At 47.8% G+C, this 27,649-nt stretch overlaps 1 protein-coding gene across 2 annotated transcripts; it reads left to right on the top strand.

Annotated features, from left to right (window-relative positions):
* snap47 (synaptosome associated protein 47) lies at nucleotides 1-26,711 on the top strand. 2 transcript variants are annotated; one of them, XM_033020284.1, is made up of 5 exons: nucleotides 1-65; nucleotides 7,286-7,848; nucleotides 14,578-15,086; nucleotides 17,552-17,664; nucleotides 26,133-26,711. In XM_033020284.1, the coding sequence occupies exons 2-5, from the start codon at nucleotides 7,352-7,354 to the stop codon at nucleotides 26,277-26,279; spliced, it is 1,266 nt and encodes a 421-aa protein (XP_032876175.1). In that variant the 5' UTR covers nucleotides 1-65; nucleotides 7,286-7,351; the 3' UTR covers nucleotides 26,280-26,711. The 2 variants fall into 2 exon arrangements, with proteins under 2 accessions (XP_032876175.1, XP_032876176.1); XM_033020285.1 differs by lacking the exon at nucleotides 1-65 and adding an exon at nucleotides 6,291-6,314.
* The last annotated feature ends 938 nt before the right edge of the window (nucleotides 26,712-27,649 follow it).

The following is a 27,649-nucleotide window of genomic DNA, read 5'->3' as shown; positions in this document are numbered from 1 at the left end:
GCAACAACAGCAGCAACAACAGCAGCAACAACAGCAGCAACAGCAGCAACAGCGGCAGCGTGAAGGTACGGGGGTTCTCGCCGGGCTCTGTCCTCTTATACCATGTGTTGGCAGAGTCTACCTACCTCATAGCATATCATATTATATCATATTATATTGTCTCCTGGGCATGTGCAATTTACAATGCAATCGACACTTTTATATAGGGTTTGTGCAATTTACAATGTTCTTACTTTCCCCTTTATATAGGGTTTTAGGCACTTTATTTTTTATTTTTAGAGAAGTATATGTTTTTATAGATTATGTGTCTTTCTGTGTGTCTTTTTAATTTGACTTGACTTGACTGAACAACCGCACAAGAGTTCCTATGTGTGTAAGCACAAATGGCAAATAAAGTTTTTGACCTTGCCTTTTGAGTCTGCAGGAAGGTTGCAGCTTCATCAAAAATCTGCTAACCCTCCATTCCAACTCCAGGTCCCTCAGGTCGGCCGACTTGGGGCGACTGACTATCCCGCGGTCCAGGTATAAGACCAGGGGCGCCACACATTTACGGTTGCAGCACCTAGACTGTGGAGCAGCATCTGGACTTAAAACCTATTTCTTCTCACAAGCGTTTCTTGAGGTCTTCTGAGGGAGCGCTGTATGTATGTATTTATGTATGTATTGTTAGATCTATGTACCATTGTATGTAGCACGTTAGTACCTGCAATGATGTAAAGCACTTTGGTCAACAAGAGTTGTTTTTAAATGTGCTATAGAAATAAAATTGACTTGACTTGACCACTAATTTAAAAGCAGATGCAGCGTAGAATGGGATCAAGCATCGAGTATCTGGAATCTAGTAGTATCGAGCACCGTGTACCATGCATCCTGTACTATGCATCCTGCACCTAGAACCCTGCACCTGCAACTTGTACCCTGCACCAAGAAGGAATGGGTGACGTTTTGGGTCGAGACCCCTCTTCAGACTGTTTCCATGCTGTAACTCGAAACTAAAATTCTTGAACGTGGTAGTTCTTCTCCTTCTTCTTCTTGTAGGATTCCGGCAGTGTAGACGCTGCTAAGCGTATTACTGCCCTCCACAGGTCAAAGTTTGAACTAAATTCTTGCATACAGTCCTGTAACTTGCAGGAATTGAAGAACAGCCCTGGATATCAGTTGATGTTTCTCACTGTGTCCAAACAAAGATGAAACAGAAAAAGCCTCAACTCCAAGTCCTGTCAGTCTAACAAACAATACTTTTCTTTCTACCCTATACTTTTTACATTCTAGGAAAACATGCTTAACTGTCTCATTACTCCCACATTCACACAAGCCAGAAACATGTTTCCCTACAATGCACAAATAGTAATTTAACCCACAGTGTCCCAACCTCAATCTACACAGTTTAACTGAGTCCCTACGGGACAGAGATGTACAGAAACATATTTTCCTAACTTCAGATTGTATAGAAAAGTAGTGTCTACCCCTGACTTCCATTTCCCATCCTCTCTGCCATTCTTTTGTTAAGCCCTCTTTAATTATTTCTCTCAGTTCCACTCTCTCAGTTCCACATGCCCGGGAACCCAGCAAAAAGTGATGTTACACGCAAACCCAATTCTAGAAAACACACTCAAGATTTCACTTAGAATGTCAGGACGAGCTTTAGATTTCCCTACTCTTAAAGTTTCAAGAGCAGCTGCAGAATCAGAACAGATAATGACTTCTCTAAAACTGGCTTCCTCAATCCACCATTGAATTGCCATTAATTCAGTCGTGAGAACAGAGCTTCCATCAGAAATGCGCTGACCAATCTTCAACCCAAGCTGCTCCACATACACTCCAAACCCAGCTCTCCCACTAACTGGATCTTTAGATCCATCTGTAAAAACAATCAAAGTGCTCTCACTGATTGAATTAAGATATTCCACTACAATACAATACAATACAATTCAATTTATTGTCATTTGGACCCCTTGAGGTCCAAACGAAATGTCGTTTCTGCAGCCATACATTACAAACAAATAGACCCAAGACACAACATAATTTACATAAACATCCATCACATTGCTGTGATGGAAGGCCAAAAAAACTTCTCTCTTCACTGCACTCTCCCCCCCCGATGTCAGAGTCAAAGTCAAAGTCCCCGGCGGGCGATGGCGATTGTCCCGTGGCCATTAAAGCCACGCCGGGTGATGCAAGGTCGCACACCGGGTCTTGGTGTTAGAGCCCCCGGCGCGCGCTCGCAGAGACCCGCCGCCATTCCAAGCCGCGCAGGGCGGTGCTGTAGGCCCCGCTCCAGGTGCTCTTCAACCCCGCAACTCGGGCGGGAGAAGTCGCCGCTGCGGAAGCCCCGCAAAGCGGACTCCCTCCAGGGACCCGCGGGCTCCCGGTGTCACTGTCCGCCAAACCCGCAGTTGCAGCCTCCGAATCTCCGGGGGTCGGGTCGCAGCAGCGTCCACCACAGCTCCACCCGCTCTGGACTCGGCCAGCTCCGCGACGGTGAGGTGAGTAGTCGGCACCACAGCCCCCGGTCTTCCTGTTGGAGGCCGCTCCTCGTTGCAGCCCCAACGACAACGGAGACCCGACAAAGAAAAGGTCGGGTCTCCCGTGCAGGGAGAGATTTGGGTCTCCCGTGCAGGGAGAGTGACTATTCTTGGAGTCACCTCGCGCTTATCTTTTTCCTGAAGAAAAGCAAGCTCAATAAACAGTTCAGGAAGAACCCAATAGGGCACAGGTAGCCTTATTGTATGCTCTATAATACCCCCTTGTTCCAAACCCAGCTTCCTAGCCCACTGATTTATAATGACAAAAAATGTGTTATATTTGTTACCATCATCAACCTCTTGCAACAAACACCTTGCTGGGAAGGTATCATTACACCCACAAAGTTTAGCCCAGTAATGTAACCCTAGCTTAATGCCCCTTAACCATAAGGGCATTTCTCCCATTTCAACAATCGGCAGGGACTGGGGAAGTCCTGAAGGCTCCACAGCAAAGCCTCAAAGCCTTTGCCTGCAACACATCTAGCTTAGCCAGAACAGTTTTAGACGCAGACCCATACACAAAACACCCATAGTCAATAGAAGATCTGATCATGGCCTGATAAATTAGCAGCATTGTCTCCCTGTTGGCCCCCCACTCACACCCAACCAGACTTCTCATAACATTCAGAACTTTTTCACACTTCAACACAATTTTACCTACATGCACAGCCCAAGTCATACGCTCTTCAAACCAAACACCCAAAAACTTAAAAACCTTTACCTTCTCCAATAGAGACCCATACATATACAGCCCTAACTTAGGTAACTTTCTTTTAAAACCAAATACCATATATTTAGTCTTAGAGACAGAGATTTTAAAGTCCCATGTGTTCCCCCATTCCTCTACAGACACTAACACTCTTTGAATCTGTTTTAAAACAAACTCTACATTACGACCTCTTTTCCAGATGGCCCCATCATCTGCAAACAAAGACAGACCAAATCCTCTCTCTAATTTACAAAATATGTCGTTTATCATGATATTAAATAAAACTGGACTGATAACACTTCCCTGCGGTGTTCCATTCTCTATTTCTACAGTCTCTGAGCTGACACTACCAACCATTACTTGTATTGTTCTATTCAATAAAAAATCCTTAATCCAGTCCCCTGACTCCCAAGTCAAAAATTTTAATCATTAATCCCTCCTTCCACAAAGAATCATATGCCTTCTCAATATCAAGGAATACACTCACTACTGTTTCCTTGCTTCTAAATGCCCTTTTAATATCCTGATCCAAAACTGATACAGATTCCATTGTAGACCTTCCATTCCTAAAGCCATTCTGTACATCAACAAATAGTCCTCTGGTTTCTAAAAAATAAACTAGTCTGTTGGTTACCATCCTCTCCATCATTTTACAGAGCACTGCTGTGAGCGCTATAGGGCGATATGAACTAGGGTCAGATGCCTCTTTGCCCGGTTTTAAAATATGGACCACGACTGCATGTTTCCATTCCTTTGGTAAATAACCCTCTGCCCACACAGTATTAAACAAAGCTAAGATTTCATCAAGTACAGTATCATCCAGATGTTTAAATAACTCATACGACAACCTATCTCTCCCCGGGGTGGTATTTGCCCCAGACATAATTGCATCCTTCAACTCTTTTATGGTAAAAAACAGATTAAAGGTATTATCATTTACTAAACCCCTCTCCAGCTTCTACTGATTAACTGCCATCAGCTCGGTTCTCTTTCTACACCTCTCCACTCCCATGCTCTCTGATCTATGCACTGCTTTAAAACTGTCAACACACATGTCTGCTTTTTCCTTATTGGAGACTGCTACCACCTCACCCTTCTGCAACACTGGTAACAAACTTCTTTTATATACTCCTGACATTCTACGCACAGCTGACCACAAATGCCTTACTGGAGTTTCCGGGCCTAGTGTACCACAAAACTTCCTCCAACTATTCCTCTTTGCATCCTTTACAACTCGTCTTGCTACTGCCCTTAGCTGCTTGTACTCCATTGCATTGACCAAAATTGGATACTTTCTTAATTTTCGATAGGCTATATTCCTATTCCTTACAGCTTCATCACATTCTTTATTCCACCAAGGAATAGGAATAGTACAACAAGCTGCCTCATGAATCATGAGACTAATGGAAGTATTCCAACTATCTACAGAACCCTCACTATTAACCTCTCCAACTAAACTTTAAGCCTTCTCTTGGAATTTATCCCATTTGGCCTGAAAAAAGTTATATCTAGGGACTTTCTTTTCCACTTCTCTCCTCAAATCCCTACCAAACCTACATAAAATTGGATAATGATCACTACCCAGTGTATATCTATCCATTACATCCCATTCACCAATTCTTGCTAAATTTGATGAAGCAATTGATAAATTTATGTGGCTGCAGTTGTTTCTCACAATATTATACCTAGACGGCCTTCCATCATTTAACAATACCAACTCATACTTGTCTAGAAATTCTTCAACAATAGCACCATTTTTATCCCTGTGATCACTACCCCATAAAGGATTATGCGCATTAAAATCTCCAATCCATATAACAGGACACCTTACCTTCTCCATTATCTCATCAAAATCTGACAATATCAAGGGTTGACAGGGGTTATAATAATTTATCACAGTGATAGAATTCTGGCTGCTCCAAACCTCCACAGCCAAAACCTCAAGATTAGAATTAATGTCAACTTTCCTATACTGAACGTGATAGTTTATGGCTTGTCTGGTACTTGTATGTGTTTGTAATTCAATGATTCAAACTTCAGGGCTGATTAGTTTATTTAGTTTATTGTCACGTGTGCTGAGGTACAGTGAAAAGCTTTTGTTGTGTGCTGACCAGTCAGCGGAAAGACAATACATGATTACAAACGATCCTTTTACAATGAACAGATACATGATAAGAGAATAACGTTTAGTGCAAGGTAAAGCCAATAAAGTCCCATAAAGGATAGAGATGTTGGTGAGGTGAAGTGTGGGGGGATTGTCAATAGACAATAGGTGCAGGAATAGGCCATTCAGCCCTTCGAGCCAGCACCGCCATTCAATGTGATCATGGCTGATCATCTCCAATCAGTACCCCGTTCCTGCCTTCTCCCCATCTTTAAGTCATATCTAGCTCTCTCTTGAAAGTATCCAGAGAACCGCCTCCACCGCCCTCTGAGGCAGAGAATTCCACAGACTCACAACTCTCTATGAGAAAAAGTGTTTCCTCATCTCCTAAAGGCTTAATAAGGCTTACCCCTTATTCTTAAACTGTGGCCCCTGGTTCTGGACTCCCCCAACATCGGGGACATGTTTCCTGCCTCTAGCGTGTCCAAACCCTTAATAATCTTATGTTTCAATAAGATTCCCTCTCATCCTTATAAACTCCAAAGTGTACAAGCCCAGCTGCTCCATTCTCTCAGCATATGACACTTCCGCCATCCGGGGAATTACCCTTGTATAATGCGTTAATGCTAGATTGTGGTTGTATGGCATCTGCCTCTTATTGTTCAGGTGCAGCTTTTCCTCAAACATTGAAAGTACTTATCTTTAGACTTCAGACTTTGGAAATACAGCGCGGAAACAGGCCTGTCGGCCTCCCAAGTCCGCACCAACCAGTGATCTCCCCGTACACTTGCAGTATCCTGCACAATAGGGACAATTTACAATTTTACTACAGTCTAATTATCCTACAAACATGCACGTCTTGGAGTGTGGCAGGAAACTGGAGCACCCGGAGTAAACCCACGCGGTCACGGGGAGAACGTACAAACTCCTTACAGACAGCACCTGTGGTCAGGATCGAACCAGGGTCTTTAGCGCTGTAAGTCCTTGCCTCTCAGTGACGACCCCTTCTCTAGTCTTCACCAGTCCTCCCAGCGTTTTGAATTGAATTAAATTGAATTGAATTGAATACATTTTATGAGCCAAGTATGTATACATACAAGGAATTTTCCTTGGTGTTTTGCTTGCAAGTAACAACACGATATACAGCAAACAATTAAGAATAAGACATGCTAATTTACACATGTGAAGAATGAAATAAAATACCAGAGCAAAAGGAGGCTACAGACTTTTGGTTATTGAGTAGAGCTACTACTCATGGAAAAAGCTGTTTTTATGTCTGGCTGTGGCGGCTTTGACAGTCCGGAGTCGCCTTCCAGAGGGAAGTGGTTCAAAGAGTTTGTGGTCGGGGTGAGAGGGGTCAGAGATGATTTTACCCGCTCGCTTCCTGGCCCTTGCAGTGTACTGTTCGTCAATGGGGGGAAAGTTGCAGCCAACAACTTTCTCTGCTGATCAAACGATGCACTGCAGCCTCCGGATGTCATGCTTGGTGTCTTTTTTTTGTAAACCAGCGTCTGCAGTTCCTCGTAGCTGTCTTCACAAAAGCACCAATTTGTCCCCAATAATGGACACGGAGTACTGGAGTAACTCAGTGGCTCGGGCAGATTCTGTGGAGAAGATTCAAGATTCAAGAGAGTTTATTGTCATGTGTCCTTGATAGGACAATGAAATTCCTGCTTTGCTTCAGCACAACACAACATAACAGGAATTGACTATAAAACAGATCAGTGTGTCCATATACCATGGAAATATACATGAACATGTGTCGGGATCCTTCTTCAGTCTTGCCTGTTTTTGTAAACCAGCACCTGCAGTTCTTTGTTTCCACTTGTGTGAACGTGAGATCGATGGTCGGCGTGGACCTGGTAGGGGGAGGGGCCCGTTTCGGTGCTGTATCTGTGAACCCGTGTTACATTTTAACCAGACTTCTTTCTCTCACTGTCCTTGTAGGATCCTGTAGATTTTCTCCCGCTTGTTGACGTGCAGACCCCTCGGGAAGGGGTGGGAGCTGCTGCCATGAACAAAGACTTGTGCATTCACTCGTGGCCAGGGTCGTACTATGTCGAGGGTGAGAAGCGGTGGGTGCACGGGACCCTCTCACTCTCGCCGTGCCGGCTGGCGTTCACGTCAGACAAAGGGCTGGCGCTGACCAGCCTCCAGCTCTCCGACGTCACGGGCATCAGGAAGGAAACATCCAGCTTCATCTTCAGCTCGCTGACGATACTGCTGGGCGGCAGGGAGAAGCACTGGTTCAGCTCGCTGCAGCCCTGCCGGGCTGCGGTGTTCAACGTCGTCGAGCACTTCTGGCGGTCGCAGCTGCTCTCGTGCGGGGTCCAGGACGCGCCGGCCGCCGGGGCGACCCCGACCAAGGGGAGGGAACTCATCAACCTGGCCTCCAGCTCTCAGCAACGCCTGGGGGACACGGCCAAAGTGCTGCATCACCAGGGAGAACAGTTCGACCGCATCATGAACGGGCTGGACAAGATCGAGTCCGACATGGACGTGGCAAACAGGTATGTGGCCGGAAGCAACCGCATGTGCTGGCTCACACCAAAGGTGCTGCCGTGTGGTACATTACTTGCACAAAATGCTGGAGTAACTCAGTGGGACAGGCAGCATCTCTGGAGAGAAGGAATGGGCGACGTTTCGGTTCGAGACCCTTCTTCAGACTGATGTCAGGGGAGTGGGCGGTGCATTGATAAGGAAGGGTAAGGTGTGAAAACAGGACAAAGGGAATGGAGATCAAGGAAAATGTAGAATAGATCATTGTTAGTCGGGAAAAGCTAACAGCAAAGCAAACAAAGATAAAGGTTGGGGGAAAGGGGACAAGAAATTCTGAAGGCACATGTATCACCCTGTATTGTCTTTCTGCTGGCTGGTTAGCACATGACAAAAGATTTTCACTGTACCTCTATACACGTGACAATAAACTAAACTAAACATTGAGCAAGTTAATGAAAGATCTGCGAATAGCAACGATGATCAAGGAAAGTGTACCATCGCGAACGGTTAACTCCCGCGTATGTGCGTCGGCGTCTTTCGCTTTTTGTGTCTTATCTAAGGAAGTGCAGATGCTGGTTTATACCAACGATAGACATAACATGCTGAACTTGCTACATGGACATCAGTACATTGTGTGCTCTTAATGTGTAAGAAAGAACCGCAGATGCTGGTTTAAATCGAAGGTAGACACAAAATGCTGGAGTAACTCAACGGGTGAGGCAGCATTTCTGGAGAGAAGGAATGGGCGACGTTTCGGGTCGAGACCTCTCAGAGTCTGAAGAAGGGTCTCGACCCGAAATGTCCGTTCAAAAGCTGAGAAATTCAAATTCTTGCACACTGTCCCTAGTTTAGAGTGTTACCATTGCAGTTAATTCCAAACCTGCACCGTGTACAGCTGTGAGCGTCCACATCTCATTAAAGGACACAATGTGGTGGAGTAACTCAGTGGGTCAGGAAGCATCTCAGGTGAACATGGGTAGGTGGCGTTTTGGCTCGAGACCCTTCAGACTTTGTGTCGGGACTGAAGAAGGGTTCCGACCCGAAACGTCACCCATCCCTTTTCTCCAGAGATGCTGCCTGACCCGTTGAGTTACTCCAGTGCTTTGCATCCTTAATTGTAACTATTACCAATACAGGTGCACAACCTTTTATCCGAAAGCCTTGGGACCAGACACTTGTCGGATTTCGGAATTTTTCGGATTTCCGAATGGAAGATTTTTAGCGTAGATTAGGTAGGTAGCGCGGGCGGCTTGAAAAGTCTGGAGCGGCTGCCTCTTCCCCGGAGACCGGGGAATCATTGTAAATTATTGCATAAATGTTAGTCAGTTAGTTTGGAGGGATTTTATGTGGTTGGTGGGTGGGGGGTGAAGGGGGAAACTTTAATTCTTAGTCCCCTACCTGGTCGGAGAGGCGGGGAGCGGGCAATGCCTTACCGGGTCGCCGTGCAGTAAGCTCCGGAGCGCTGTGGCCGCCGACTCCCAACATCGCGGAGCTGGGGGCACCGTCCGGCCGCGGGCAGCGCCGGTTGGAGCTCCGACCCCGGCAACTCTACCCCTGGCTGCGCGGCGCTCCAAATCCAGCGCCACCCGCGGCCGGACGCCCGCAGCCCCAGCTCCGCGATGTTGGGAGTCGGCGGCGTCGCAGCGCTGGGATACCAGCGGGGAGCGGGCAATGCCTTACTGGGTCGCCGTGCGGTAAGCTCCGAGCGCTGTGGCCGTCGACACACAACATGTCGGCGGCCACAGCGGAGCTGGGGCTGCGGGCGTCCGGCCGCGGGCCGCGCTGGATTTGGAGCGCCGCGCAGCCAGGGGCAAAGATTATAGAGGAGCTGCTATAAGATCTTTGGCCAGGGGTAGAGTTGCCGGGGTCCCCTACGCAGGAAATGGAGGACTATGACGTGCAGGCAGATAAGAGTTGGTCTTGGCATCATATTCGGCACAGACATTGTGGGCCAAACGGCCTAGACTATTCTACGTTCTACGTTCTAGGCAGGTGTTAATGGGCATGCAGGTGCAGCAGGCAGTGAAGAAAGCAAATGGTATGTTAGCATTCATAGCAAAAGGATTTGAGTATAAGAGCTGGGAGGTTCTACTGCAGTTGTACAGGGTCTTGGTGAGACCACACCTGGAGTATTGCGTACAGTTTTGGTCTCCTAATCTGAGGAAAGACATTCTTGCCATAGAGGGAGTACAGAGAAGGTTCACCAGGCTAATTTCTGGGATGGCAGGACTTTCATATGAAGAAAGACTGGATAGACTCGGCTTGTACTCGCTAGAATTTAGAAGATTGAGGGGGGATCTTATAGAAACTTACAAAATTCTTAAGGGGTTGGACAGGCTAGATGCAGGAAGATTATTCCCGATGTTGGGGAAGTCCAGAACTAGGGGGTCACAATTTAAGGATAAGAGGGAAGTCTTTTAGGACCGAGATGAGAAAAACATTTTTCACACAGAGAGTGGTGAATCTGTGGAATTCTCTGCCACAGAAGGTAGTTGAGGCCATTTCATTGGCTATATTTAAGAGGGTTAGATGTGGCCCTTGTGGCTAAAGGGATCAGGGGGTATGCAAGGCTCTCGCTTAATTTTTTTTACCTGTTGCCAGCCGGGCAACCTTGACAGCTTTTTAGGTTGCCAAATGACATTTTAGGTGGTCATTTAAGACGGTTTGCATGACGCGTGTGATAATGTGCTCGGACGAAGTGCGTAGTTACCAGTCGGAATTATGCTCAATGAAGCATTCACATATTAAGTTCAAGAAGGAACTGCAGATGCTGGAAAATCGAAGGGAGACAAAAGTGCTGGAGAAACTCAGCGGGTGTAGCAGCATCTATAGAGCGAAAGAAATAGGCAACGTTTCAGGCTGAAACCCATCAGTCTGAAGAAGGGTTTCGGCCCGAAACGTTGCCTGTTTCCTTCGCTCCATAGATGCTGCTGCATCCGCTGAGTTTCTCCAGCACTTTTGTCTACATTCACATAATATTTCTGCTTCAAATAACTCACAAACCAAACATATTCACCAATCAAGACATGCTATATACCACAATGACATGCAGCAAAATTATAATACAATATCTTAACTCTTTTTGCACATGCAATTAATGCAATTTCTATTAGTTCTTTCCACTTCCAAACAAAAATGTGGTTGGATTATTCAGCATATGATCAACCTGTGTCAATAAATCCAGGACCTTGATAACATATATGCTTAACCATGCACACTACAGATTGATGCAAGCATGTTTTCTGTGAAGGACCGAAAATTACCATGACATGGCTTGGGTCGTTATTGCTATTGGTATAGAAACACTCTGGCTTCCCACATAATTTATCCACAACAAAATATACAGGTTGCAAGGAAATTTCTAAAGGCATTTTATTATAATAGCTGTTAAAACCTACAAGAGATGGCCAAAGGACATAACTGCAGCAAATGTTCTTTTGGTAATATGTTTAAAGGAGTCAAAACAAATAATAACATTGGGAATTAAAACACATTTGATTGCATTCCGTTATCTAACATAGTCAATGTTCGCTCTGAAGACCATGGGGGGGGGGGGGGTTGAGAAGGCAATCAGTGCGGAATGGATGGTTTGAGGCAGGTGAATTAGTACGTATTGGTTGGAGTATGTAAAATTGTGAGGGGAGAGCAAGGGGGATCATTACAGGATGGATGCGGGGGGGGGGGAGATCAGTACAGGATGAATGGGAGGTTCAGTACAGGATGAATGGGGGGGATCAGCACAGGATGAATGGGGGGGGGATCAGGACAGTGTGGATCGGAGGGTCTGTGCAGAATGAATGGTGGATCACTACAGGATGAATGAGGGATCAGTATAGGATGAATGGGGGATCAATACGGGATGCATGAGGGGTTCAGTACGGGATGAATGAGGGGATCAGTACAGGATGCATGAGGGGATCAGCACAGGATGAATGAGGGATCAGTAAAAGATGAATGGGGAGATCACTACAGGATGGATGGGGGGATTGGTGCAGGGTAAATGGGGGGTGGGTCAGTACGGGATGAATGGGAGGATTCGTGCAGTATGAATGGGGGGCGAAGTGCAGGATGGATGGGAAGGGGGGTCAGTACAGGATGAATTGGGGGACCAGTGTTAGATGGATGGGGGGGGGGGAGGGCGGTGGCAGGGGAATCAATGCGAGGTGGGTAGGGTGATGAATAGATTGGGGGGGGGTGGTAGATCGGGAGGGGGGCACAGGGGATGTCAGTGAGGACAATAGAGGAGGGAATGGGGATCAGTGCTGGATGGAGAGGAGGGGTGGAGGGGGCGTACGAGAGAGAGAGAGAGAGAGGGGGGGGGGTGGGGCAGAGGAGGTGGGGAGGAAGGAAGATCAGCGCTCCTCGGACAACATCGCCCGCTGCCTTGGCCGTCCCTGTCCAACGCCAAAGTGCGGCCATCTCCTCGCCACCGCCTCACCTCCTCCAGCCGACAGGAAGGTGCGAGGCCGAGCGGTGCAGCTCAAAGATCCTATAGCTATAGGGTCTTTGGTGCAGCTGCTTCAGACGGAAGGAGACCTCCCTCTCCCTCCTCCTGGTCTCGGCATGCGAGAGGGGTTGTTTTGAAAGCGCCGTTAACGGATTTGCAGGCAGTGGCCGTTATCAGGACAATAGCGGCCGCTGCTTGCTAATCCGCCAACGGCGCTTTCAAAACAACCCCTCTCGCACGCCGTGGCTGGGAGGAGGGAGGGGGGGAGAGGGAGACCTCATTCCACCGGGCGGGGTGCGGGAGGAGAAGGCGGTGGAGCCGCTATCGCGGCCGCTGTTGCCGCTGTTCGGAACCTGTCATTCACTCCGACCCTTCGTCACCACGCACCTAGTATCTTTGCCCCGCAATCAAAGATACTAGAGGAATACAGCCGCCGCCACCGCCGACACAAAATGTCACGTTCCTATTCTCCAGAGATGCTACCTGACCCAGTTACTCCAGTTTTTTGTGTCTATCGGTATAAACCAGTATTTGCGTGCCAAGCCGGGCAAAATGAGTCGGCGTTTAGGTTGCCCGGCGGCACTTTGGGTGGTCAATGGCACCCGGGCAACCGCTAATTTCGAGCCCTGGGTATGGAGAGATGGCAGGTACAGGACACTGAGTTGGATGATCAGCCATGATCATATTGAATGGCGGTGCAGGCTAGAAGGCCGAATGGCCTACTCTTGCACCTATTTTCTATGTTTCTATGTACCAGCTGAGGAAAAAGTGCTGAAGGGTTGCTAAAGCATTGATTCTCATGGATACTTTTTGTGTCTGTCTGCTTTCTGAATCAGTTTAGTTTGTTGCCACGTGTATTGAGGTACCGTGAAAAGATTTTCCAGCCAGCAGAACGACAATGCATGATTACAATCATGTATTCTCTTGCACTTCCTCCTCTACTGTATCCGTTGTTCAAGATGTGGACTCTTATACATCGGCGAGACCAAACGTAGACTGACCGATTGTTTCGCTGAACACCTTCATTCAGTCCGCCTGGAACTCCCGGTTGCTGGACACTTTAATTCCCCTTCCCATTCCCACACTGACCTTTATGTCCTAGGTCTCCATTGTCAGAGTGAGGCTAAAAACAAATTGGAGGAACTGCATCTCACATTTCGCTTGGGCAGCTTACGGCCCAGTGGTATGAATATTGATTTATCTAACTTCAAGTAAGCTTGGCATTTCCTCTCTCTCCACCCCCCCCCACCTCCCCCAACCCCCTCCCCCACCCCTAAGTCGCACGAGCTTCTCGTTTTCACCCTACAAAGCTGCCAATGGCCTGTTTCCTTTATCATCGTTACTTTTTTACATATATTTCATTCATTGTTCTTATCTCTCAACATCATTTGGGCACCATGTCTGAGGAAGGATGTGCTGGGCTTTAGAGAGGGTCCAGAGGAGGTTTACAAGAATGATTCAAGGAACGAGTAGGTTAGCGTATGATGAGCGTTTGTCCACTTATACTCGCTGGAGTTTAATGAGGGGGGGCCTCATTGAAACATACAGAATAATGAAAATGCTTGGATGTGGAGAGGATGTTTCCACTAGTGGGAGAGTCTAGGACTAGAGGTCATAACCACAAAATTAATGGACGTTCTTTTAGGAAGGAGATGAGGAGAAATTTCTTTAGTTATTGTGGAATTCATTGCCACAGAATGGATATTTTTAAGGCAGAGATAAGGGCCTGTCCCACTTTCACGACCTAATTCACGACCTCTGCCGAGTTTGCCCTTGACTCATACTCGCAGCATGGTCGTCACGAGGTTGTGGCAGGTGGTAGGTAGGTCGTGATGCTAGTCGTAGGTACATCAAGTAGGTCGGGGTATTTTTTCAACATGATGAAAAATGTCCACGAGTAAATAAGGTTGTGAATTAGGTCGTGAAAGTGGGACAGGCCCTACAGATAGATTCTTGATTAGTACGGGTGTCAGGGGTTATGGGGAGAAGGCAGGAGAATGGGGTTAGGAGGGAGAGACAGATAAACCATGATCGAATGGCAGAGTAGACTTGATGGGCCGAATGGCCTAATTCTACTCCTATCACGTGACCTGATGATCATTGTCTATATCCCTCGTTTCCCTTTCCCAGTGACGTCCAGTCTGAAGAAGGGTCTCGGCCTGAAACGTCACCCATTCCTTCTCTCCAGAGATGCTTTCCCTGTCCCGCTGAGTTACTGCAGCTTTTTGTGTCTCTCCGCATCGAGCCATTGACGGTGTTGCGAGTGATAACGGGCCTCTTCCCCACGCTGCAGGCTGCTGACGGAGCTGGAGTCGCCGCCCTGGTGGCCGTTCGGCAAGCTCCTCCGCCGATCGACTCAGCCGGAGGCAGCGAGCGAGGCCGAGCCTGTGTTGTCCCCGGAGTGGGCTTTTGGAAAGGATGGCCTGATATTGAAAGTCCCCAGCCTCTACTCCCAGGGGCCGGGACCCGACCCCAACCTTAAGCAGGGCCAGCTGGCGGTCCTCTGCTCTGGTCTGGAGATCAGTGATTCCAGTGGACAGCCCGTGCACAAGTACCGGCGGGATGAGGTAGACGACATCAAGGTGCAGAGCCCTTACGAGATCGTGGTACGCCAGAGGTTCATCGGGAAGCCCGACATCTCCTTCACCCTGCACTCGGCCAGGATGCCTGACGTTATTTCCATTGTGGAGATCCAGTACGCCAAAAAAATGCAGTTTAAAGAGGAACTCTTGGAGCTCTTCAGACCAGAAGATGCCTCGGCTTCGGAAAACAATGACATGGGCAGCTCCATCTGGAACGCAGGTACGGTAAAATGGATGCCTCGTCCGCCATTTTGTGTCTCTCCTTGGTAAACCAGCATCTGCAGCTCCTTGTTTCTACAAGCACCCGAGCAATCCCTGTCTTAGTTTAGTTTAGAGCGGCACGGTGGCGCAGCGGTAGAGTTGCTGCCTTACAACGAAGCAGCGCTGGAGACCCGGGTTCCATCCCGACTACGGGTGCTGTCTGTACGGAGTTTGCACGTTCTCCCTGTGACCTGCGTGGGTTTTCTCCGGGATCTTCTTTTTTCTCCCACGCTCCAAATTCGTAAAGTAGGTTAATTGGCTTGGTAAATGTAAAAATTGTCCCGAGTGGGTATAGAATAGTGTTAATGTGCGGGGATCGCTGGTCGGTGCGGACCTGGTGGGCCGAAAGTGCCAGTTTCCACGCTGTATTTCTGAATAAAAAATGAACAACTAGAGATACAGCGCGGTTACAGGACCTTCGCCCCATCGAGTCCGCACCGACCAGCACACTTCCACTGTCGTACACACACTAGGGACAATTTACAATTTTACCACAGTAATTAACCTACAAACCTGTACGTCTTTGGAGTGTTGGAGGAAACTGATGTTCTCGAGAAAACCCACGCAAGTGAGAAGGTACAAACTCCGTACAGACAGCACCCGTGGTCAGGATTGGAAGCCAGGTCTCTGGCGCTGTGAGGCAGCACCATGCCGCCCTGTCACAGAGTCTCAGAGATGACACTGCAGTTGTGCCACTTAACGTGAGATTATTGGCTAATTATTGTATTGGGGGGGTCACGGTGGCGTGGTGGTAGAGTTGTTGCCTTACAGCGCCGGAGACCAGGATCTGATCCTGACCACGGGTGCTGTTTGTGCGGACTTAGTACGTTCTCCCTGCGACCGCTTGGGTTTTCTCCGGGTGCTCTGGTTTCCTCCCATCTCCCAAAATCGTATAGGCTTTGGTAAAATTGTAAATTGTTCCTAGTGTGTAGGATAGTGTTAGTGTGCGGTGATCGCTGATTGGTGCGGACTTGTTGGGCCGAAGGGCCTGTTTCCAAACTGTATCTCCAAAGCTAAATGATCATAATCAAGCTGGCCACAGTGTACAGATGCATATTAACAGGAGTAACGTTTAGTGCAAGGTAAATTCCGGTAACGTCTGATTAGTCCGAGGGTCTCCAATAAGGTAGATGGTAGGTCAAGACTCTCTAGTTGGTGATAGGACAGTTCACTTGCCTGATAACAGTTGGGAAGAAACTGTCCCTGAATCTAGAGGTCTGCGTTCTATGGGTAGGCATGGTACTTCAAAGGGCGGCATGGTTGCGCAGCGGTAGAGTTGCTGCCTTACAGCGCCAGAGGCCTGGGTTTGATCCTGACAATAGGTGCTGTCTATCTGTACGTTCTCCCCGTGACCGCATGGGGGTTTCTCCAGGTGCTCTGGTTTCCTCCCACGCTCCAAAGACGTACAGGTTTGTAGGTTAATTGGCTTCGGTGAAATTGCAAATTGCCTCTAGTGTGTGTAGGAGAGTGCTAGTGTACGGGGTGATCGCTGGTCGGTGCGGACTTGGTGGGCTGAAGGGCCTGTCACCTTGCTGAATCACTAAACCAAACTAAACTAGACACAAAGTGCTGGAGTTAGTCACCTCCCACACTTCAAAGACATATGGGTTTGTAGGTTAATTGGCGTCGTAAAATTATAAATAGTTGCTTGTGTGTAGGATAATGCTAATGTACAGGGTAATTGCTGGTCTGCACGGACTTGGTGAGCAAAAGGCTTTGTTTCTGCGCAGCTTTCTCAGAAGTTCCTAAAGTCTAAATAGACAATAGACAATAGGTGCAGGAGTAGGCCATTCGGACTTTTGAGCCAGCACCGCCATTCAATATGATCATGGCTGATCATCCCCAATCAGTACCCCTGTTCCTGCCTTCTCCCCATATCCCCCGACTCCGCTATCTTTAAGAGCCCTATCCAGCTCTCTCTTGAAAGTATCCATAGAACCGGCCTCCACCGCCCTCTGAGGCAGAGAATTCCACCGACTCACCACTCTCTGTGAGAAAAAGTGTTTCCTCGTCTCCGTTCTAAATGGCTTACCCCTTATTCTTAAACTGTGGCCCCTGAGTCTGGACTCCCCCAACATCGGGAACATGTTTCCTGCCTCTAGCGTGTCTAAACCCTTAATAATCTTATGTTTCAATAAGAACCCCTCTCATCCTTCTAAATTCCAGAGTATACAAGTCCAACCGCTCCATTCTCTCAGCATATGACAGTCCCGGCATTCCGGAAATTAACCTCGCAAATCTACGCTGCACACCCTCAATAGCAAGAATGTCCTTCATCAAATTAGGGGACCAAAACTGCACATAATACTCCAGGTGTGGTCTCACTAGGGCCCTGTATAACTGCAGAAGGACCTCTTTGCTCCTGTACTCAACTCAAAATAGATTTTAAACGCCGTAAGCAGCCGCTTGTGTTTCTTTCCCCAGCCACGGGCTTCTTGGGCAGGGTAATGCATCCTGCTTCAGCTAGCGGTGGACAGGTGTCCCAACAGGTGTGCGAGCAGACCGTCTCTGAGGCTGAGACTGAAGAGCTGAGACAGGTGAGTGTGTTCCCCAAGATCTTTTCCATTCACAAAATGCTGGAGAAACTCAGCAGGTGAGGGAGCGTTTATGGAGCATTTCTCCAGCATTTTGTGTCTACCTTCGATTTTACCAGCATCTGCAGTTCTTTCTTAAACATCTTTTGCATTCGTACACTTAAGGCTGTGAGAGAGATGGAGCTGATGGAGTGGGGCCTGGTTTAAAATAGATGTGCGGGGCAGGTCTTTGGTTTGCACAGAATAGCGGGTGCCTGCAACGTGCTGCCGGGGGTGGTGATGGAGACGGATTCATACGATGGTGTTTATTCCGTTTTTGAAAAGGCATGTGAATATGCAGGGAATGGAGGGATATGGATCACGTGCCGGCAGAGGAGATTAGTTCTAGGAGCTCTAGGAGTAAAATTAGGCCATTCAGCTCAACAAATCTACTCCATTGAATGGCGGTGCTGGCTCGAAGGACCGAATGGCCTACTTCTGCAGCTATTGTCTATTGAAGGTTAGATCCCACGGGATCCAAGGAGAGATTGCTGAATGGACAGCAAATTGGCTCCATGGCAGGAAGCAGAGGGTGATCGTGGAAGGTTGCTTCTCGGACTGGAGGCCTGTGTGTAGTGGTGTGCCTCAGGGCTCGGTGCTGGGCCCGTTACTGTTTGTCATCAATGATTTGGATGAGAACATACAGGTTAACAAGTTTGCTGATGATACAAAAGTGGGTGGTTTTGCAGATAGTGAAGATGGTTGTGAAAGATTGCAGCAGGATCTGGATCGATTGGCCAGGTGGGGGGAGGAATGGCTGATGGAATTTAATACTGAGAAGTGTGAGTGTTGCATTTTGGGACTTCGAACAGTAAATGGTAGGCCTCTGGGTAGTGTTGTAGACCAGAGGGATCTAGGAGTACAAGTGCATGGTTCCTTGAAGGTGGAGTCGCAGGTAGATAAGGTGGTCAAAAAGGCTTTTGGCACATTGGCCTTCATCAGTCAGAATATTGAATATAGAAGTTGGGAGGTCATGTTGCAGTTTTATAAGACGTTGGTGAGACCGCATTTAGAATATTGTGTTCAGTTCTGGGCACCATTGATAAAGTTCACTTTTTAATACAGACAATAACACAAATGGTTAAAGGTAAACTAATTCGTCATGACGGGAGCGGCGGGGACTAGTACAGAGAGTATACCAATATACTCAGTGCTCCCCAAGCAGCCACTCAAAGATAGTGTTTTACAATGTCTTATATACACGTAATGTCAATTAAATGCATTAGTCATTCTTCCAAAAACTATTGCCGAGGAGCATTTCCAAGAAACAACTTCTGACCTGTTTCAGTGACTGCTATCTTATCTTCGGAGGAGCGGTGATCTGGTCCAGTCAGCTGTGGTTCTGCACTTCGGTTAAATACCAGCAGTATTTCAGTTTTCCGCTGCACGAGTCAGCAGTATATTTTCTCTGTCACTAGTTTTAAAGCATCCCATCCTGCAAGGTAACCCTAGCTAATAGCGATTAACTCTTTCACCATGTTAAAGGAAAGATATTGTCAAGCTTGGAAGGGTTCTGGGAAGATTCATGCAGATGTTGCCAGGACTAGAGGGTGTGAGCTAAAGGGAGAGTTTTAGGCTGGGTCTCTATTCCTTGGAGCGCAGGAGGATGAGGTGATCTTATAGAGGTGTACAAAATCATGAGAGGAATAGATCGGGTAGATGCACAGAATCCCTTGCGCAGAGTCGGGGAATTGATGGCCAGAGGACATGGGTTTAAGGTGAAGGGGAAAAGATTTAATAGGAATCTGAGGGGTAACGTTTTCGCACAACGGGTGGTGGGTGTGTGGAACAAGCTGCCAGAGGAGGCTGGGACTATCCCAACGTTTAAGAAACAGTTAGACAGGTACATGGATAGAACAGGTTTGGAGGGATATGGACCAAACGCAGGCAGGTGGGACTAGTGTAGCTGGGACATGTATCGAGTACGGGCCCAGCGCCATCAAATGTTCTTCATGCGTTAACCCACTCTCTCCTGGGATCATTCTCGTAAACCTCCTCTGTACACACCAGCACCAGCACATCCTTCCTCAGATATAGGGCCCAAAACTGCTAACAGTCGCAGATTAGTTACATTTGGCACCATGTTACAACCAGTGCCCAATGTTAATACAGGGCGGAACAGCGGCGTAGCGGGTGGAGCTGCTGCCTTGCACCGGCGGAGACCCGTTTCCAATCCTAATTACGGATGCTGTCTGTACGGAGATTGTGACCACGTGGGTTTTCTCCGGGTGCACCAGTTTCCGCCCACACTCCAAACACATACTTGTTTGTAGGTTGGCTTTGGTACAAAATTTAGTTGTCCCTACTGTGTGTAGGATAGTGCTAGTGTACGGGGATAGCTGGTCAGTGCGGACTCGGTGGCCGAAAGGCCTGTTTCTGCGCTGTATCTCTAAAGACTAAAGTCATGTTCAGCGTGACATTATGGGCTGAAGGACCTGTTCCTGTGCTGTACTGTTCTATGTAGATTTAGATAGTGTGAGAAGAGGTGATCGTGAAAATGTGGTGACACCATCTGCTGGAGGAACTCAGTTGGCCAAGCAACTTGTGTGGGGAGAAAGGAATGATCAAAGTTTCAGCGAAGGTAGACAAAAATGCTGGAGAAACTCAGCGGGTGAGGCAGCATCTATGGAGCGAAGGAAATAGGTGACTTTTTGGGTCGAGACCTTTCTTCAGACTGGGCCTGAAGAAGGGTCTCGACTTGAAACGTCACCTTTCCCTTCGCTCCATAGATGCTGCCTCACCCGCTGAGTTTCTCCAGCATTTTTGTCTACCTTCGATTTGTCCAGCATCTGCAGTTCTTTCTTAAAAGTTTCAGTGAAAACCCTTCATCAGACTTGAGAGTGGAGAGGGAATCTGTCTAGTGTATATTAATGAGGATTTAGGTTGAGGTTTATTATTGCCATATGTTCCGAGGTACTGTGAAAAGCTTCACTTAGCATGCAATCCAAACAGATCAGATAATACCACACATAAATACAATCAAGTCAAACTCCAGTACAATAAGTAGAGCAAAGGGAAAAATACAGAGTGCAGAATATAGTTCTCAGCATTGTAGCGCATCAGTTCCAGAGACAAAGTCCAATGTCCGCAATGGGGTAGAGGTGAGTCGAACAGGACCCTGGCTTATGGAAGGGCCGTTCAGAAGCCTGATAACAGGGATAACATGGAACTAGTGTGAATGGATGATCGATGGTCAGCGTGGACTTCACGCGCCTGTTTCCGTGCTGTGTCAAAGCTATCAATTTCTGTGAGGCCAGTTGTTGATAAAAACCTGGCACCAGAGGGCTCCAAATTCATTCCTTTCGCAAATTCTTCATGAGTCAAGTGTTCATTTGTCGCATACAGACTCTAGAACAACGGGTTTCTTACTTGCTGCAACTTAACAGGCTTGTTGGCGCAAAACAGGCAAATATGCAATATTCAATCGCGTAATAAATTGTGTCGATTAGTTTGTTGTCATGTTTACCGAGGTAAAGCTGCTGCCTCATAGCGCCAGAGACCCAGGTTCGATCTTGACTATGGGTACTGTCTGTACGGAGTTTGTACGTTCTCCCCGTGACCTGTGTGGGTTTTTCCCGGGTGCTCTGGTTTCCTCCCACACTCCAAAGACGTCCAGGTCTGTAGGCTAATTGGCTTGGTATAAATGTAAAACGTCCCGAGTGTGTGTAGGATAGTGTCAGTGTGTGGGGATCGCTCGGTGGGCCAAAGGGCTTGTTTCTGCACTGTATCTCTAAACTAAAAAACTAAACCACAATTAAAAACTTTTTAGTTGTGTGCGATCCAGTCAGCGAAAAACAATACACGATTACAATCCAGCTGTCCGCCCTGTGCAGATACAGGATAAAGGGAATAATTTCTTATTATTCATACAAACCTGCAGTTTTTTGGAGCGTGGGAGGAAACTGGAGCACCTGGAGAAAACCCACTTGGTCACAGGGAGAACGTACAAACTCCGTACAGACAGCACCCGTAGTTGGAAAAACCTGGGGCCTCTGGCACTGTGAGACAGCAACTCTACTGCTGTGCCACCGTACCACTTATCACTTGCCAGTCTTTATCCCCATGCCCACCTCTTTCCCAACTTTTCTCTCCTCGGCTCCACAATCAGTCTGAAGAAGTGTCCCAACCCGAAACGTCGCCGGTCCATGTCCCCCAAAGATGCTGCCTGAACCGCTGAGTTGATCCAGCACGGTGGCGCAGCAGTAGAGTTGCTGCCTTCCAGCGCCAGGGATCCGGGTTCGATCCTGACTACGGGTGCTGTCTGTACGGAGTTTGTACGTTCTCCCTGTGACCTGCGTGGGTTTTCTCCGAGATCTTCGGTTTCCTCCCACACTCCAAAGACGTACAGGTTTGTAGGTTAATTGGTAAATGTAAAAATTATCCCTAGGATAGTGTTTATACGCGGGGATCGCTGGTCGGAGTGGACTCGGCAGGCTGAAGGGCCTGTTTCCCTGCTGTATCTAAACAAAAAAATAGAAATATAGGTGCCCTTCGAGCCTACAATGGCCTACCCCTTATTCTTAAATTGTGACCCCTGGTTCTGGACTCCTCCACCCTGTCCAATCCTCTAAGAATTTTATATGTTTCTATTAGATCCCCCTCATCCTTCTAAATTCCAGTGAATACAAGCCCAGTCGACCCATTATTTCATCATATGTCCGTCCCGTCATCCTGGTGAACCTACGCTGCACTCCCTCAATAGCAATAATGTCCTTCCTCAAATTAAGAGACCAAAATTGCGCAGAATACTCCCAGGTGTGGGCTCACCAGGGCCCTGTACAACTGCAGTAGGACCTCCTTGCTCCTAAAATCAAACCCTCTCGCAGTGAAGGCATACATGCCATTAGCTTTCTTCATTGCCTGCTGTACCTGCATGCTTACTTTCAGTGACTGATGTACAAGCACACCCAGGTCTCGTTGCACCTCCCCTTTTCCTAATTTGACACCATTCAGATAATAATCTTCCTTCCAGTTCTTGCTACCAAAGTGGATAACCTCACATTTATCCACATTATACTGCATCTGCAATGCATCTGCCCACTCACTCAACCTATCCAAGTCACCTTGCAGCCTCATAGCATCCTCCTCGCAGCTCACACTGCCACCCAGCTTTGTGTCATCCGCAAACTTAGAGATGTCACATTTAATTCCCTCGTCTAAATCGTTAATATATAGATTGTAAATAACTGGGGTCCCAGCACTGAGCCTTGCGGCACCCCACTCGTCACTGCCCTGCCATTCTGAAAAGGACCCGTTAATTCCTACTCTTAGCTTCCTGTCTGCCAACCAGTTCTCTATCCATGCCAATACCCTACCCCCAATACCATGTGCTCTAATTTTGCACACTAATCTCTTGTGTGGGACCTTGTCAAAGGCTTTTTGAAAGTCCAGATACACCACATCCACTGCCTCCCTTATCCATTCTACTTGTTACATCCTCAAAAAAGATTAGTCAAGCATGATTTCCCCTTCATAAATCCATGCCGACTGACCGATCCCGTCACTGCTTTCCAAATGCGCTGCTATAACATCTTTAATAATCGACTCCAGCATCTTCCCCACTAAATATGTGTAAATTAAACACGATGCAGGTTTCGACAGTTCTTTGTGTCTACGTCTTAAAACTAGAGTTGCATCTTATTGAAGAGGAGACAAAAGGGTATCGGATCAGCAAAGAGTAGGAGTGAAATGTGAAGCCAGAGAGGGGCATACAGGTGGGAGAGGACAGGGGATGGGGGAAAGGCGAAACAGTCTCGGTTGCAGCAAGGACTTCAGGCCTTTTTACACCAAATTTGTTTAGAAATACAGCACGGAAACAGGCCCTTCAGCCCAGCGAGTCCATGCCGACCATCCATAACTATTTCTATGTTATCCCACTTCCTCATCCACTCGCTGCAAAGTAGGGCAATTAGCACAGGCCACTTAATAACTTACAAACCCGCACGTCTTCGGGATGTGGCGGGAAACCGGAGCAAACCCACGCAGTCATAGGGAGAAATTGCAAACACCATACGGACAGCAGCCGAGGTCAGGATCGAACCTGGGTCTCTGGCGCTGTGAGGCAGAAACTACTTATGCCACCCAAGATATTGCTTTTTAAAAAAAATGTATTTGATTTTATTTTGTTTAATTTGTTACCCATGAGTACTGTACTTACAGACATGTTATGTGGCTGCAAGTACGAATCTTCCGTTTTTAGTACATGTGGCAGCTAAACCCTTTACCGATGTGATATTGTTCCTGCCTGTGCGATCTCAGCCTTTAGAGATACAGCGCGGAATAGACAATAGACAATAGGTGCAGGAGTAGGCCATTCGGCCCTTCGAGCCAGCACCGCCATTCAATGTGATCATGGCTGATCATCCACAATCAGTACCCCATTCCTGCCTTCTCCCCATATCCCCTGACTCCGCTAATTTTAAGAGCCCTATCTAGCTCTCTCTTGAAAGCATCCAGAGAACCTGCCTCCACTGAGGCAGCGAATTCCACAGACTCACCACTCTGTGATGTGATTGCCTCTCATCCTTCTAAACTCCAGAGTATACAAGCTCAGCTGCTCCATTCTCTCAGCATATGACAGTCCCGCCATCCCGGGAATTAACCTTGTAAACCTATGCTGCACTCCCTCGATAGCAAGAATGTCCTTCCTCAAATTAGGGGACCAGAACTGCACACAATACTCCAGGTGTGGTCTCACTAGGGCCCTGTACAACTGCAGAAGGACCTCTTTGCTCCTATATTCGATTCCTCTTGTTATAAAGGCCAACATGCCATTCGCTTTCTTCACTGCCTGCTGTACCTGCATGCTTACTTGCATAGACTGATGTACAAGGACCCCCAGATCCCGTTGTACTTCCCCTTTTCCCAACATGACGCCATTTAGATAGTAAACAGGCCCTTCACTCCACCGAGTCCACGCTGGAATTTTACATCTTATCTAAGTCAATTAATTGCAAACCTGTATGTTTTTGGAGTGCATGAGGAAACCCAAGCACCCAGGAGAAAGCCCACCTGCAGTTTATTCGTTCATAAGTGATAGGGGCAGAATTAGGCTATTCAGCCCATCAAGTCTACTCCGCCATTCAATCATGGCTGATCTATCTCTCCCTCCTAACCCCATTCTCCTGCCTTCTCCCCGTAACCCCTGACACCCGTACTAATCAAGAATCTATCTATCTCTGCCTTTAAAATATCCATTGACTTGTCCTCCACAGCCTTCTGTGGCAAAGAATTCCACAGATTCTCCACCCTCTGACTAAAGAAATTCTTCCTCATCTCCTTTCTAAAGGAACGCCCTTTAATTCTGAGGCTATGACTGGTCCTAGACTTTCCCATTAGTGGAAACATCCTCTCCGTATCCACTCTATCCAGGCCTCTGGAGCTGTGAGGCAGTGGCTCTACCCGCTGCGTCATTCTTCCGCCCTCTTTCTCACATGATAGTCATAGAGTGATACAAGTGTGGATCCAGGCTCTTCGGCCCAACTTGCCCAGGCCGGCCAACATGTCCCAGCTACACCAGTCCCACTTGCCTGCGCTTGGTCCATATCCCTCCAAACGTGTCCTATCCATGTACCTGTCAAACTGTTTCTTAAACGTTGGGATAGTCCCAGCCTCAACCACCTCCTCTGGCAGCTTGTTCCATACACCCACCACCGTTTGTGTGAAAAAGTTACCCCTCAGATTGCTATTAAATCTTTTTCCCTTCTTGCCCATTGCCTCCAAAAACATCCCTTTTTACCTTAAAAATATCCATTAATTCATTCATTCACGGCACGGGGAGAACGTGCAAGCTCCGTACAGATACCAGCTGTAGTCGGGATTGAAGCCGGCCCTCTGACACTGTGATGCAGCTGCCAATAGACAATAGACAATAGGTGCAAGAGTAGGCCATTCGGCCCTTCAAGCCAGCACCGCCATTCAATGCGATCATGGCTGATCTTCCACAATCAGTACCCTGTTCCTGCCCTCCCCATAATCCCCTGACTCCGCTATCTTTAAGAGCCCTATCTAGCTCTCTCTTGAAAGTATCCAGAGAACCTGCCTCCACCGCCCTCTGAGGCAGAGGCAGACTCACCACTCTCTGTGAGAAAAAGTGTTTCCTCGTTTCCGTTCTAAATGGCTCACCCCTTATTCTTAAACTGTGGCCCCTGGTTCTGGACTCCCCCAACATCGGGAACATGTTTCCTACCTCTAGTGTGTCCAAACCCTTAATAATCTTATATGTTTCAATAAGATACCCTCTCATCCTTCTAAACTCCAGAGTGTACAAGCCCAGCCGCTCCATTCCCCCAGCATATGACAGTCCCGCCATCCCGGGAATTAACCTTGTAAACCTACGCTGCACTCCCTCAATAGCAAGAATGTCCTTCCTTAACGTCCAGCCCTACTGCTGTGCCACCGTGTGACTTGCTCACGTCCTGCTGTTCTTTCAGATCCTGCGGAGGCTGAAGACCATGGCGCTGGACACGGAGTGTGAGCTGGAGCGGCAGAACGAAGTGCTCGACGTCATCGGCACCTCGACTGACCGGGCGACATCGCGGATAGACACCAGCCACCGGAGAATCCGCAGGCTCTTGTAGGAATCTGGCCAGCCCAGCCCAGCCCAGCGGTGTGTTCACTATGGACCCTCTCTCCATCCCAGTCTCAGCCACAGAGGGAATGTTTCAACTCTGCCTCAGTGCTGCGCGGACTGTAACCTGCCCTAAAGCCACACACCCTGCATCGTGGACCTTCTCTCCACCCCACTCTCAACCTACGGAGGGAATGTTTTAACCCTGCCTCACTACTGTGTGGTGTATACTCGACTGCACCCAGTCTTAAAACTGGCCTTGCATCGTGGACCCGATCTCAACCTCTAAAGGGAATGTTTCAGCACCCTGTGCGGTGAGCTTTATTGCACCCAGTGCTAAAACCACGCTTATAGCTCGACTTGCATTGTGGAACCCTCTTTCCAGCCCGGTTTCGCCCTCCAGAGGGGCTGCGCACTTTACCCTTGACCACTCCCAGCCCTAAAACCCTTGTACCTGGCCTTGGATTGTTTCAAAACTGCCTCATGTCCGTTCAGTGTGTCCTTGGATTGTTATCCCTCTCTCCTCCCAATCTCGACCTCCAGAGGGAATGATTTCAGCACTGAGGTGTACCTTGACTTCACCCAGTACAAAACCCACCATTGTATCTGACCTGTTTAAGAAAGAAACGGCAGATGCTGGTAAATCGATGATAGACACCAAATGCTGGCAGTAACACAGCGAGTGAGGAAGCAATCTATGGAGAGAAAGAATTGTGACGTTTACCTTCAATTCAGAGGCAGCATCTGTGGAGAGAAGGAAGGGGCGACGTTTCGGGTCCACAAGAAGGGTCTCGACCTAAAACGTCGCCAATTCCTTCTCTCCATAGATGCTGCCTCACCTGCTGAGGTTACTCCAGCATCTTATGTCGACCATTGTACCTGACCTCGTATTGTTGTCCTTCTCTCCGTCCCAATCTCAACCTCCAAAGGGAATGTTTCAATGCTGCCTCAGTACCGTGTGGTGTGTCCTTGACTGCACCCAGTTCCTAACGTACACGGCCTAGCATTGTGGACAAATTATTGTAAATGATTGCAGCAGTCCGTCTGCATCTTTTGTGTTGTTCTGTGGACTTGGTTTCACCGAGTCCCACTCCTGACGTGTCGGCATCCAAAGAGATGCCAGAAAAATGCTCCAGTCACTTTAATGGTCATTTCATTTCAAAAAAAATGTATTAAAAGATCAGCTGCGATGGTAGGGCAGTTTGTTTGCAAGGTCCTTACAAATTCAGATGCAAGTCTTTCTGCGACTTGTAAAACACAGCTGGTTTAAAACCAAAGATACTAGAGGAGCTTGTAGATGTGGACGCCATGACAGGAGCCGATTCCATAAAACACCTCATATATTTGATTCCCAAAATGGCGCTATAAAATTACCCATGA

Source organism: Amblyraja radiata, chromosome 4, assembly GCF_010909765.2.
Source record: "Amblyraja radiata isolate CabotCenter1 chromosome 4, sAmbRad1.1.pri, whole genome shotgun sequence".
NCBI classification, from domain to species: Eukaryota; Metazoa; Chordata; class Chondrichthyes; order Rajiformes; family Rajidae; genus Amblyraja; species Amblyraja radiata.
Note: the sequence above shows the minus strand (reverse complement) of the source record. Positions and strands in the feature narration are given on the sequence as shown.

Coding starts and splice junctions, on each gene's coding strand:
- snap47 (XM_033020284.1), top strand. CDS start 7,352: ATGAACAAAGACTTGTGCATTCACTCGTGGCCAGGGTCGTACTATGTC. Junction 7,849..14,577: donor GACATGGACGTGGCAAACAG/GTATGTGGCCGG, acceptor CCCACGCTGCAG/GCTGCTGACGGAGCTGGAGT. Junction 15,087..17,551: donor CAGCTCCATCTGGAACGCAG/GTACGGTAAAAT, acceptor TTCTTTCCCCAG/CCACGGGCTTCTTGGGCAGG.